Source organism: Myxocyprinus asiaticus, chromosome 19 (assembly GCF_019703515.2).
Source record: "Myxocyprinus asiaticus isolate MX2 ecotype Aquarium Trade chromosome 19, UBuf_Myxa_2, whole genome shotgun sequence".
NCBI lineage: Eukaryota > Metazoa > Chordata > Actinopteri > Cypriniformes > Catostomidae > Myxocyprinus > Myxocyprinus asiaticus.
In genome coordinates, this window is record NC_059362.1 from 39,784,481 (window position 1) to 39,798,471 (window position 13,991).

Sequence of the window (13,991 nt, forward strand, 5' to 3'; positions counted from 1 at the left end):
CAAATTTATTAAAAATAAAAACGAAACAAATCCATGTACATAAGTATTCACAGCTTTTGCTCAATACTTTGTTGAAGCAACTTTGGCACCAGTTACAGCCTCAAGTCTTTTTGAGTATGATGCTACAAGCTTGGCACACCTATTTTTGGGCAGTTTCTCCCATTCTTCTTTGCAGGACCTCTCAAGCTTCATCAGGTTGGATGGGGAGCGTTGGTGCACAGCCATTTTCAGATCTCTCCAGAGATGTTCAATCGGGTTCAAGTCTGAGCTCTGGCTGGGCCACTCAAGGACATTCACAGAGTTGTCCCGGAGCCACTCCTTTGTTATCTTGGCTGTGTGCTTAGGGTCGTTGTCCTGTTGGAAGATGAACCTTCAACCCAGTCTGAGGTCCAGAGTGCTCTGGAGCAGGTTTTCATCAAGGATGTCTCTGCACATTGCTGCATTCATCTTTCCCTAGTCGATCCTGACTAGTCTCCCAGTTCCTGCCGCTGAAAAACATCCCCACAGCATGATGCTGCCACCACCATGCTTCACTGTAGGAATGGTATTGGCCAGGTGATGAGCGGTGCCTGGTTTCCTCCAGATGTGACGCTTGCCATTCAGGCCAAAGAGTTCAATCTTTGTTTCTCATGGTCTGAGAGTCCTTCAGGTGCCTTGTGGCAAACTCCAGGCGGGCTGTCATGTGCCTTTTACTGAGGGGTGGCTTCCGTCTGTACCATACAGGCCTGATTGGTGGAGTGCTGCAGAGATGGTTGTTCTTCTGGAAGGTTCTCCTCTCTCCACAGAGAAATGCTGGAGCTCTGTCAGAGTGACCATCGGGTTCTTGGTCACCTCCCTGACAAAGGCCCTTCTCCCCCGATCGCTCAGTTTGGCCAGGCGGCCAGCTCTAGGAAGAGCCCTGGTGGTTCCAAACTTCTTCCATTTACGGATGAGGGAGGCCACTGTGCTCATTGGGACCTTCAATGCTGCAGAAATTTTTCTGTACCCTTCCCCAGATCTGTGCCTCAATACAATCCTGTCTCGGAGGTCTACAGACAATTTCTTGGTCTTCATGGCTTGGTTTGTGCTCTGACATGCACTGTTAACTGTGAGACCTTATATAGACAGGTGTGTGCCTTTCCCAATCGTGTCCAATCAACTGAATTTTCCACAGGTGGACTCCAATCAAGTTGTAGAAACATCTTAAGGATGATCAGTGGAAACAGGATGCACCTGAGCTCAATTTTGAGTGTCATGGCAAAGGCTGTGAATACTTATGTACATGTGATTTATTTTTCGTTTTTTATTTTTAATAAATTTGCAAAGATTTCAAACAAACTTCTTTCACATTGTCATTATGGGGTATTGTTTGTAGAATTTTGAGGAAAATATTGAATTTAATCCATTTTGGAATAAGGCTGTAACATAACAAAATGTGGAAAAAGTGAAGCGCTGTGAATACTTTCCGGATGCACTGTATTCTTTGCACGTCCTACCATGATAGGGTCTGCAGGGTGCATGAAACATGCAGGAGCTGAAACTGTGCATTTTCCTTGAGCAGAGGAAGCATGCCAATATTTGAATTGTGTTGGCGCTTTTGTTCTTATACTCTTCCAAAAGCATTCAATTGCTAGTTGGGCCAGAAGCGGAAAATGTATCTTTTTCCAGAATAAAAAGCCATGTTAATTGCCATGTTAAATTGCCACACTATGCCACTACAGTAGATGTATAGCAAAACATGTGTCTCCTTTGGTTCTATTTTATTTTATGATTTCAGTGACTTGTTTAACTTCAAAGCAGTGGTGACTTCAGTCTTTTCTTGGAAGTTTTACTTGAACCATGCACTAATGAATAGCGTGTCCTAATATTCTTGCTAGAAAGTTATAAAGCACTATTATTATATAATCATGGCATCTCAAGTGTATGAACAATCATAAATTAAAGATTTCTGACTTTACTGTTATCATGTGAAGACAAGCATCCATCCGCGGTGTCCGTTCCATGCTAAGCACTTCACAAAACTGTGGCCATGTCCACACCAATACGTTTTCATTTGAAAGCGAAATTTAGCATTTTCTAAGGTCATTGTTTAATGAAGTATGCGGTACTGGATAGTGTTTTCTAAAGTTTAAATTTTCAGTGGAGTAAATGCCATTCCAGTGTGGATGAGAGGCATAAACATAGCAAAAACAAATGCATTTGAACTTGAAACATTTTAGACGTTTTAAGTTTGAAACCTCAGTTTTCAGTTGCTTAACGTCATCGTTTTTCAAATTATGCTGTTATGGAAAGCGTTTTTGAAAGTCATAATTTTCATTGGGGGAAAACATTGTTCCAGTTTGGACGAGAGATGTAAAAATGTAATGAAACCGAATGGGACACATTATGGGGGATCCAGGACCCCTGCCGAGCCACCCCTCAATTCAAACACTAAAGTAAACTAGTGTAGCAGTAAACTAAAGATGTGTGTGTATCACCTTTGGAAAGCACCCCAATTATCAGTTGGGTAACGATAAGGTGTTGGCCAGTGTACATTTAAATTTATGCATTTGGCAGACGCTTTTATCCAAAGCAACTTAAAGTGCACTTATTACAGGGACAATCCCCCCAGAGCAACCTGGAGTTAAGTATCTTGCTCAAGGACACAATGGTGGTGGCTGTGGGGATCAAGCCAGCAAACTTCTGATTACCAGTTATGCGCTTTAGCCTACTACGCCATCACCACTCTGGCTGTTTAAATAGATTGTAAAGATTTTTCCACTTTCACGCAGTAAATGTGATTATAGCACCTCCAAGCATCGACATACATTGACTAAGAGAACAGTTACTGAACTACCTTTCTCCACTGTTGGTTTTATCAGCTCATATTTTCCGGCTGAAAGAGTGTTGAAATGTTGTGAATAGTGTGTTGAAAGGGAACTAGAGAATAATGGAATCCTCTTTGGTCAGTTTGTGGAGAGAATTCGCTATAAATGTGATGAGAGTAGCACATACGTCTTAGGCTGACTCACAGTTTTCTCACAGAGCAGGGTTTGTAATGGAGATAACTCTATTGTGCCATTCTCAGGTGGCCGAATGGTTCTCTCCTAATCAGATGTCTAGACAATTATGGAAATGAAGTGGGTGACAAACCCACAATGACCCACACATGAGAATTGGAGTCGAAGGTCACTTCGAAAAATAGTTTTGGTCCAAAGCTAAGAAGAAATAAAAGCTGTTTAGTATGCTTGTTTTAACGTTAAAATTGTGCTTTCTTTTTTTAGGTTTTCATAATGGTCTGCTCTACTTTTATGCTGTAATAAAACTTCTTAGTATTAGACATTTTAGTAAAATATCAAAAAAAAATTATTTTGTGAAGGCAATATGTGACCCATTTTTAGAGACTTTCAAGCTCTCTCCCTTGCAACAGATTGAATTAAAAATGTAAACATGTCTAAGAACTGTCTCTGGTTTTTGTGCCTTTTTTGGCTGTTTGTGAATAGCTTTTCAAAGAAAATGATTGATTAAAGGGATAGTTCACCCAAAAATGAATATTATCTCATCATTTACTCACCTTATGCCATCCCGTATGTGTATGAATTTTATAAGAATATCTCAGCTCTGTAGGTCCATACAATGCAAGTGAATGGGTGCCAACATTTTATAGCTCCAAAAATCACAAAAGTCATCATAAAAGTAATCCATATGACTCCAGTGGTTAAATCAGTGTCTTCAGAAGCGATATGATAGGTGTGGGTGAGAAAAAGTTCAATATTTAAGTCATTTTTTACTATAAATTATCCTCCCTGCTCAGTCAGTCTCCACTTTAACTTTCACTTTCCCATTTCCTTTTGTGTTTTTGGTGATTCATATACGTTATACATATGCCCCATACTGGGCAGGGATAAGAATTTCCAGCAAAAATGGACTTAAATATTGATCTGTTTCTCTACACTTGCATATAGGCTATATGACCTTAAAACTAACAAACATGGACTAAAAGCCACAAAACAAAAGTGTCTTTCAAAAATTAATAGTTCTGGACTGGTAGTCTCTAAGGTATAGCCAAGTTTTAAATAAATAGCAATATTCTTTTTCAGTTCCCCTTAAAATTCACAATTTCTTTATGATGAAAAAGCTTTTAGCAGTGATATTTGTTTCCATATTTGTGCTGGATGTATATCTTATGGATTTAAAGGTCATTAAATCAAAGCTTGAATGTGTCGGCCCCTTGCGTGCCCATTTACATATATAATGCATTGAGCACAAATGCCCTGGTTCAGCAAAACCGTGTTTTTTTACCCTTTGGTATAATGTTTGTTCTGCATTGAGTTTCTCAACCTTTTAATCTGTCGTAGAAGTCTTGCTCACTGAGCAAACATTGGTTCTGTTGCCTAGAAGCTTCTAGAATATAATGCAGCTACCATTTTATATACATACTGTATCTACGTGGCCTAAAGAAAAACAAACACCTGAGTTAATTAGAACATTTCCACTGTAGATCTCTCATTTCTCCATCTCCTCTCTTCTCCAGGTGATCTATGCTCTCAACACCAAGAACGATGAGCATGAAGCAGCCATCCAGACCCTGAAGGAGGCCCATGAGGAGGAGGTACAGCAGATCCTCTCAGAAACACGGGAGAAGATCATGCAGTACAAGAGCAAGATCAGTGACGAGATGGACTTGAAGCGTCGCATCCAGTCACTGGAGGAGTCCATGGAGCTGCATGAGCGGATGAAGCGGCAGGCGTTGACAGAGTTCGAGACGTACCGCCAGAGGGTGGAGGATATGCAGCTGTGCACGGAGGCGCAGCACACACAGCGCGTTGTCACCATGTCCCGCGAGGTGGAGGAAATGCGACGTTCTTTTGAGGAGAAGCTTCGCTCCTTCGGACAGTTGCAGTCCCAGTTTGAGCAGGAGAAACGGCAGGCTCTAGAGGAGCTGCGTAGCGCTCATCGGCAGGAGGTACGTGGAGTTTCAGGACGACAGAGTGCAACAGTACCTGACCACTTTTTCAGTCATCTTGGTTCCACAAGTAATTTTCCCATTCATTTTGTTTTCATAGGGGTTAAAACATATTTCTCATTAAAGAGTTCTAAGCCATGAACCAAACCAACCAGCTCTCAGGTGAATCAAATTTTTACATATTTAAACATCAGACAAAAAGACTGTGAACTTAATGAGGGAATGAGCTACAATCCCATGAAGCATTACGAATGATGCAATCAAATTAAAAATGATAGAAAGGTATAAACTTGTTTATTATAATTATAGAAACAATTTTAACTTTAATGCAAAATATTTAGGCATATACTGTACAAATATATAAGTAGTTTGAGAGTGTAAATTCGATTGCGTCATTCACAGTGCATCTTGGGATTGGGCAGTCACTGCAGAGCTCTTTTGCCGTGGTTTGTTTGCTGCGATTCTTTGATTGGTGCATCTTTCCCCTCAAAATCATGGGTAGTATAGTTCTTCAACAGGTTTTCTGCTATTAAACACTTTTTTTAATTTTTTTTATGATGTTTAAATAATGCGGACTGTTGACTTCAACAGAAGCAAATACTGTACCATCAATTTACAACCTCTGAACTCATGGTAGGTCTGTCTTTAAAAGTTTCTCATTTAAAAATAAATTTCCCCTATGAAACTAAAAAGATTTTTACTGGAACAAGACAGTTGCACTCTGTTCACATCTGACACATTTATCCAAATTCGAAAGTTCCGAAAATTCCTTTTTGTGTTGTTTGAACCTACAACCATAGCATGAGGCTATCTTTCAATTGTTACCTTAAGGAGCTATTCATCTAGCTTGATCTAACCATAAAAAAAATATATACAGGTGCATCTCAATAAATTAGAATGTCGTGGAAAAGTTCATTTATTTCAGTAATTCAACTCAAATTGTGAAACTCGTGTATTAAATAAATTCAATGCACACAGACTGAAGTAGTTTAAGTCTTTGGTTCTTTTAATTGTGATGATTTTGGCTCACATTTAACAAAAACCCACCAATTCACTATCTCAAAAAATTAGAATATGGTGACATGCCAATCAGCTAATCAACTCAAAACACCTGCAAAGGTTTCCTGAGCCTTCAAAATGGTCTCTCAGTTTGGTTCACTAGGCTACACAATCATGGGGAAGACTGCTGATCTGACAGTTGTCCAGAAGACAATCATTGACACCCTTCACAAGGAGGGTAAGCCACAAACATTCATTGCCAAAGAAGCTGGCTGTTCACAGAGTGCTGTATCCAAGCATGTTAACAGAAAGTTGAGTGGAAGGAAAAAGTGTGGAAGAAAAAGATGCACAACCAACCGAGAGAACCGCAGCCTTATGATTGTCAAGCAAAATCGATTCAAGAATTTGGGTGAACTTCACAAGGAATGGACTGAGGCTGGGGTCAAGGCATCAAGAGCCACCACACAGAGACATGTCAAGGAATTTGGCAACAGTTGTCGTATTCCTCTTGTTAAGCCACTCCTGAACCACAGACAACGTCAGAGGCGTCTTACCTGGGCTAAGGAGAAGAACTGGACTGTTGCCCAGTGGTCCAAAGTCCTCTTTTCAGATGAGAGCAAGTTTTGTATTTCATTTGGAAACCAAGGTCCTAGAGTCCGGAGGAAGGGTGGAGAAGCTCATAGCCCAAGTTGCTTGAAGTCCAGTGTTACGTTTCCACAGTCTGTGATGATTTGGGGTGCAATGTCATCTGCTGGTGTTGGTCCATTGTGTTTTTTGAAAACCAAAGTCACTGCACCCGTTTACCAAGAAATGTTGGAGCACTTCATGCTTCCTTCTGCTGACCAGCTTTTTAAAGCTGATTTCATTTTCCAGCAGGATTTGGCACCTGCCCACACTGCCAAAAGCACCAAAAGTTGGTTAAATGACCATGGTGTTGGTGTGCTTGACTGGCCAGCAAACTCACCAGACCTGAACCCCATAGAGAATCTATGGGGTATTGTCAAGAGGAAAATGAGAAACAAGAGACCAAAAAATGCAGATGAGCTGAAGGCCACTGTCAAAGAAACCTGGGCTTCCATACCACCTCAGCAGTGCCACAAACTGATCACCTCCATGCCACGCCGAATTGAGGCAGTAATTAAAGCAAAAGGAGCCCCTACCAAGTATTGAGTACATATACAGTAAATGAACATACTTTCCAGAAGGCCAACAATTCACTAAAAATGTTTTTTTTATTGGTCTTATGATGTATTCTAATTTTTTGAGATAGTGAATTGGTGGGTTTTTGTTAAATGTGAGCCAAAATCATCACAATTAAAAGAACCAAAGACTTAAACTACTTCAGTCTGTGTGCATTGAATTTATTTAATACACGAGTTTCACAATTTGAGTTGAATTACTGAAATAAATGAACTTTTCCACGACATTCTAATTTATTGAGATGCACCTGTATATATATGTTTTTTAAGTCATTAAGGTAGGTCGAGTCATTCGTGTTAAATATTATTTTTGACTTGAATAAAACCAGTTAATTTAGATGTTATCAAATGAAGCACATTTTTAAGGTTACCTGATGATTTAAAAAAAAGTTTAAACCAGCCTCTGATGGTTTACTGGTCTTAGCTGGTTGGCCAGCTGGTCTCCCAGCCCGACCAGCTGAAAAGTGCCCAAAAGCCCTTCTAAACCCTGCAAAACTGACCAGCTTAACTTACTATTTTTTTATTTATTTTTTTAGATTTTTTTCAGTCACACACAGACACACACACATTCCTGTACAAAACAGACATGACAGATGTAACAAACATAACAAATAAACTAAATCAAAGGTACTACGGCCTAAAGGGTGTGTGGTAAGATTTTGTTCATGCACACATTAGTCTAAATAGGGCTTGAAAGAGGAAATTGTCCATTGTATTAATTTGCAGCCATCTGATGCTGAACCAGCTTGCAGCATACTTGCGCATCAACATTCACCAGTTCATGCAAGTAAATCAAATATTTTTTGCTTAAAAAAAATTGTAACAAAGTTGTACAGTTTTTTGATGATGTTTAGTTCAAAAATATTACAATGGTTTCATAACATTTGACCACCACATTGTATTGAGCAGTTATGAGTAATTCATTCAACGTACTAGTAATTCTCACATTAGATGTTAATACAAATTGTATATTATGTAAGATATGTCTATGCATGTATCCCACTGGTTTTGCTGTAGTTAATGTACATTTTGAAATGTCCAAAAATTCTACATTTGATTATTTCTAAAAATGACACATTAATTAATAACTTTTATATTTGTCAGTTAACATGCCAAAAATATAAATCTTTTTACATGTATGAACAGTTAAGAACTTATTAATGACTTGCAGCATAGTTTTAGATATAAACCATGGGGTTATGAATGATTTATAAGCTTCAATTCCACCGGGTCAAAATTGACCCGCAAATGCAAAAGGTGTATGCAGATTCTGAACGCAATAGGAGGGTTAAAATGTTGACTCAAAACTTGAATTTTGCAGGTCCAAGAACTGCTTCGTTCACACCAAAGCCAGAACGCCAACTACAGCAAAGACCAGGAGAAATTGGGACAACTACATAAAGCAGAGGTGGATTCACTGACCGAGAGGGTTGAGGAACTGAAACAGGACAAGAAGCGTCTGGTGGAGGAGTATGAGGCCAAGCTAAATAAAGCCCAGGCCTTCTATGAACGTGAACTGGAGGCCATGAAGCGGACACAGCAGATGACCGCGGAGAACCTGCTGGCCTGGAAGAAGACCGAGGCTGAGCTGAGGAAAGAGTTTCAGGCGCAGGAAGCTGCACTGCAGAAGACTCTGGGGAAGCTGCGCAGTGAGCTGCAGCGGGTGCAGGAGGAGGCCAGGGAAAGCAGGGAGAAATCCCACAAGCTCCAGGCCTCTCTCATCACTGCCGAGAACAACATCAAGGTAAAGCCCTTTAGAGATTCCATTAAATGTACTTTTTGTGTAGTGATATGTTACACAGCCAAATTCTATTGCGCATGTGCGTTCACAGGTAAACTCACAGGTAAATTTCTCTGTCAGAAATGTGATTGGCTCTTTTAACATTTAGGCGGGACTTCATTCCGATTTCTCCCATTCATAAGTATACCAGAGGCCCGTCTCATCCTATGCTGTCTCTGGGTGCAATACATGTGAACTCTGGAATGGTTTGCTGTTGATATGAAAGCAATTCGTCCTAAATCGCAGAAGTGAACCGCTATTTTTGACTTATAATCAGTGTTGGGTGTAATTGGATTACAAAGTAATAGTTAATGTAGTCTAATTACTTTTAGGCATAAAAAGTAGTGTAACACATTACATTTTAAATTCTTGTAATCAGATTAGAGTTATTGACTTTTAATGAAAGTCATTCATTTTAAGTACATTACTTGGGTTACAAACATTTCTAAAAAATATATAATTTATTTGTAATACAATTTAAATTTGAATTAATTTGTTCATATGTACATCTGTTTGCGTTTCTGTAACAGCAGAAGGGTGTGCGACAATGAACAAGAAGAAAATAGACATTATTTTGAATTTGAGTGGAAAAACAAAAATTTTTTTGTGACAAGTGTTTTAGAAAGTAACTTAAAAGTAAAGTAATTAGTAATGTGATTACTTTGGGGTTCAAGGTGTTTTAGATGTTCAATGACAACAAGGCTCATACTATAGTTACTGTTTATAAGAAACTTTAAATATAGTAGCACACACACTCTGGGTTCTGAATTGTCTTTAAAATATCTTTGAAAGAGAAACAAAATCTGCAGTGACCCAGTGACCGAGTGTCATTTATGAGTGCAATCAAAATATACAAGCTTGGTTAGATTTTTAATACGGTAGTTCAAAAGAAAATTTTGGCAGAGTTAAAGAGTGTCTTCTATACATTTTTTTTTTTTTTTTTTTTATGAAACATTATAATGCCTGTTTAATGGCAATATGCTTGTCTCGCCAGTTCAACACACACACACATTGAGCAGATCTTTAATGGAATCAATCTTGAGTCACTGTGACATTTTCAGAGTCTAGCTTTTAATGATCCGGCTGCCTGGGGTCTGTACTAGTCAGTGTTTGTTAATCTATGCTGATCAAATATTGAATTGCTCAGGTGGAAGATGTTTGTTGTATCCATGTCACATACAGTACTTAGAGCTTTCATTATGGGAAAAAACAGCTTCAGCAGGTAAAATTATTGCAATAGAAACCTTTTCCTAAATATCTGGGGTCAGCCTGCAGTCACAGTGTTGCAAATCAGACACGGGCCAATCAGGGCCACTTACATTCCCCAGGTGCTCATTTTAAACCAATTACATGGTTCTATTTTCCAGATGAGACTCCTGTCAACTTATTAGAGAATTTCCATGGGTCATTTTAGAAGGACATTATAACAAGAGACATTCCTTAGCTGTTTTTGAGGCCAACAAAAATAAATTTGAGATGGATGGATGTTTTAAGTGGTAATATATATATATATATATATATACACACAGATGAAGTCAGAAGTTACATACACTTTAGCCAAATACATTTAAACTCAGTTTTTCACAATTCCAGACATTTAATCGTAGAAAACATTCCCTGTCTTAGGTCAGTTAGGATCATAGGAAATGTAAAGGGGGGCCTGGGCAGCTCAGCGAGTATTGATGCTGACTACCACCCCTGTGGAGTCACAAGTTCGAATCAAGGGTGTGCTGAGTGACTCCAGCCAGGTCTTCTAAGCAACCAAATTGGCCCGGTTGCTGGGGAGGGTAGAGTCACATGGCCTAACCTCCTCGTGGTCACGATAAGTGGTTCTCGCTCTCAGTGGGGCATGTGGTAAGTTGTGCGTGGATCACGGAGAATAGCATGAGCCTCCACATGCTGGGAGTCTCTGCGGTGTCATGCACAACGAGCCACATGATAAAATGTGCGGATTGATATTCTCAGAAGTAAAGGTAACTGAGACTTGTCCTCTGCCACCCGGATTGAGGTGAGTAGCCATGCCACCACGAGGACCTACTAAGTAGTGGGAATTGGGCATTCCAAATTGGAAGAAAAGAGGTTAAAAAAAAAAGAATGTGAAATATCAGAATAATAGTAGAGAGAATTATTTATTTCAGCTTTTATTTCTTTCATCACATTCCCAGTGGGTCAGAAGTTTACATACACTTTGTTAGTATTTGGTAGCATTGCCTTTTAACTGTTTAACTTGGGTCAAATGTTTTGGGTAGCCTTCCACAAGCTTCTCACAATAAGTTGCTGGAATTTTGGCCCATTCCTCCAGAGAGAACTGGTGTAACTGAGTCAGGTTTGAAGGCCTCCTTGCTCGCACATGCTTTTTCAGTTTTGCCCACAAATTTTCTATCGGATTGAGGTCAGAGCTTTGTGATGGCCACTCCAAAACCTTGACTTTGTTGTCCTTAAGCCATTTTGCCACAACTTTGGAGGTATGCTTGGGGTCATTGTCCATTTGGAAGATCCATTTGTGACCAAGCTTTAAATTGCTGGCTGATGTATTGAGATGTTGCTTCAATATATCCACATAATTTTCCTTCCTCATGATGCCATCTATTTTGTGAAGTGCACCAGTCCCTCCTGCAGCAAAGTACCCCCACAACATGATGCTGCCACCCCCATGCTTCACGGTTGGGATGGTGTTCTTTGGCTTGCAAGACTCACTCTTTTTCCTCCAAACATAACAATGGTCATTATGGCCAAACAGATCAGTTTTTGTTTCATTAGACCAGAGGACATTTCTCCAAATAGTAAGATATTTGTCCCCATGTACACTTGCAAACTGTAGTCTGGCTTTTTTATCGATCAATCGATCTGTATTCGGATACATACTGGAACCAAACTTAAAAATGTATTTTGCTCTCAGTGTACTGCACTCTCGTGAACCATTAACTTAAATGTGCATTTTTTTTAATGAATATTGAATGCATATACTCTCACTGCACCAGCAAAGCCATCCAATTAGGCCTGAAAGACTATCTGCTTGTCTTCTGTTCAAGACCATTAAAATCCAAATTGGGTATTTCATTGGATTTAGAAAATAGACTCCCTTAAAACACAATTTTAACACTCTCACTAGTTAGTTTGTTAGTTGCCAGATATTGTCAACTAACAATGTCCAGTAATGGATATGTATACGTCACAGGAAAATTCTGTCATTTTTGTCTTTTGTGGTTTTTTTATTTTATTTTTATTGTTTTTTGTTTTATGATGAAAAATATTCTGTTCACAAGTGATATTTACTTTGATTTTTTTGGTGCACTTTACAACAAGATTGTATTTGTTAACATTAGTAAACTACAGTATATTAGTTGACAAACTAACAATGAAAAATACTTAGCAAAAGTTAAAAACTTACAGTATCTCTTTTACATGGCTTATAATCAACCTTATAGTTGTAAAGTGTGTTTTTGTTTTTAATTTCTTATTGTCAAATCCTCTTTGTATTCTTTTGTATATGTCGTTTAACAGCACATTGGTCAACTATCATTGTTTTTAATGGTGCTTTATAAATAAATTTGACATTGACATTTCACAGGTTTTACAGCATATATTAATCTTAGTTAATGTTAATTTTAACATACAGTATACTAAAATATTTTTTAATTAAAATTGTAAATGTTAACATTAGTAAATTAATTATAAATTAACATGAACTAACAATGAACAATTGTATATTTATAAATGAACATTAACCTAGATTAATAATTGCTGTTATAAAATATTGTTCAGTGTTAGTTAATGATACCTAATGCATTTTCTTATGTTAACAAATGAAGCCTTACTGTAAGGTGTCACTGATTTTTCTTTGACTTTTCTCAGATTTGTACATTTATTGTACTCTTTACTGACACTTTTGTCTCCTTGGTAACCAAGGACTACTAAACTTTATTAGTGGCAAAATTGTTGGTCGCAGTGGATCACGCTACAACTGAGGGACAGTCATCATTTTTGTAAAAAATTGAAAATTGGTACCAAATATTGTACCATGTTTACTTAATGTTTTTTTTTTTTTTTTTTTTTAATATGTAATAATGTTTCATTTTCATGATAAAGGAATGGTAAAAAGTTTTCAAGACAGTTTTAATGTGACCTTTATATAACAAAAAATGTTGAAGAAAAAAGTTACAATTAGTGTTTGTAATAAAATCAACTCCTGGAACATAAAATGACCCTTAGTTGAAGAAAAAGAGGTGTAAAGTCAAAACAAAAGATGCTGGTGAATTTATACATGGGATAAGAGGATGAAGATGGTTTGCATAGCAGCTCCACAATGGTACAAGTTAAGAAAAGAGCTGAAGGAAAGAAAGTGAAGAAAAGAGAATGAGCGATGAGAACAGAAAAAGCTCTTTGAGAGAGTTATGCAGGAAATTGACAGAGAGTACAGGGATGAAAGGGAGAAAGCGAGATAATGTCTACATGCACAATTAATGAGGATGAATCTGAGAATAGAGGAGACAGAGTGAGAGGAGCAAAAATGGAAAAAGTTACATGAAGAGAAAGAGAGAGACTGAGACAAAGCTAGAAACCACATGATAATTAAAAATAGAAAGACAGTTCCAAAGAACCACACACAAATCAGTGTTTAAGAGACAGAAGTGTGGGGGGGATTTGTGGAAAGTTTTAAGATACTTGTGGGATGTGACCCCAAAAATGGTTTGAAGGTCTATTTTGAAAGGGTCACTGACAGCAGGGAAAAACAATGTTACTGTAAATGCAAGTAATAAAATACAACTAACCATGTAATCGTGCATGGTTCACATTGCAAAATAAATTGGCTTATCGTCTTTTAAAAGAAAGGATAAAAATGCTTCCCATATCTTTTGTTGTTAATGTCTAGGCTGTGCATCGAATTAAACTCTATGATATTTTGGCACTAAATCACTGTCACTTGGTAATAGCTAGCCAAATTAGGTAGATGCCAACATGAACAGGTTGCATGACATGCCCTCATACCTGAAAACCATTAACAAAACTATGCAAATTAAAGGAAAATGTGATCAAAACTATGTTAAAGAGATAGTTAACACAAAAATTAAAATTCTCTCATTTACTT

General features: G+C 38.1%; 1 protein-coding gene across 3 annotated transcripts in view; it reads left to right on the plus strand.

Annotated features, from left to right (window-relative positions):
• Positions 1-13,991, plus strand: part of LOC127410246 (protein FAM184A-like) — a 205,510-nt gene that overhangs the window by 68,627 nt on the left and 122,892 nt on the right. For all 3 annotated transcript variants that reach the window (XM_051645408.1, XM_051645409.1, XM_051645410.1), the window contains exons 2-3: positions 4,493-4,924; positions 8,444-8,866. In XM_051645408.1, the coding sequence (XP_051501368.1) occupies positions 4,493-4,924; positions 8,444-8,866 (855 nt within the window). The remainder of the gene's footprint in view (positions 1-4,492; positions 4,925-8,443; positions 8,867-13,991) is intronic.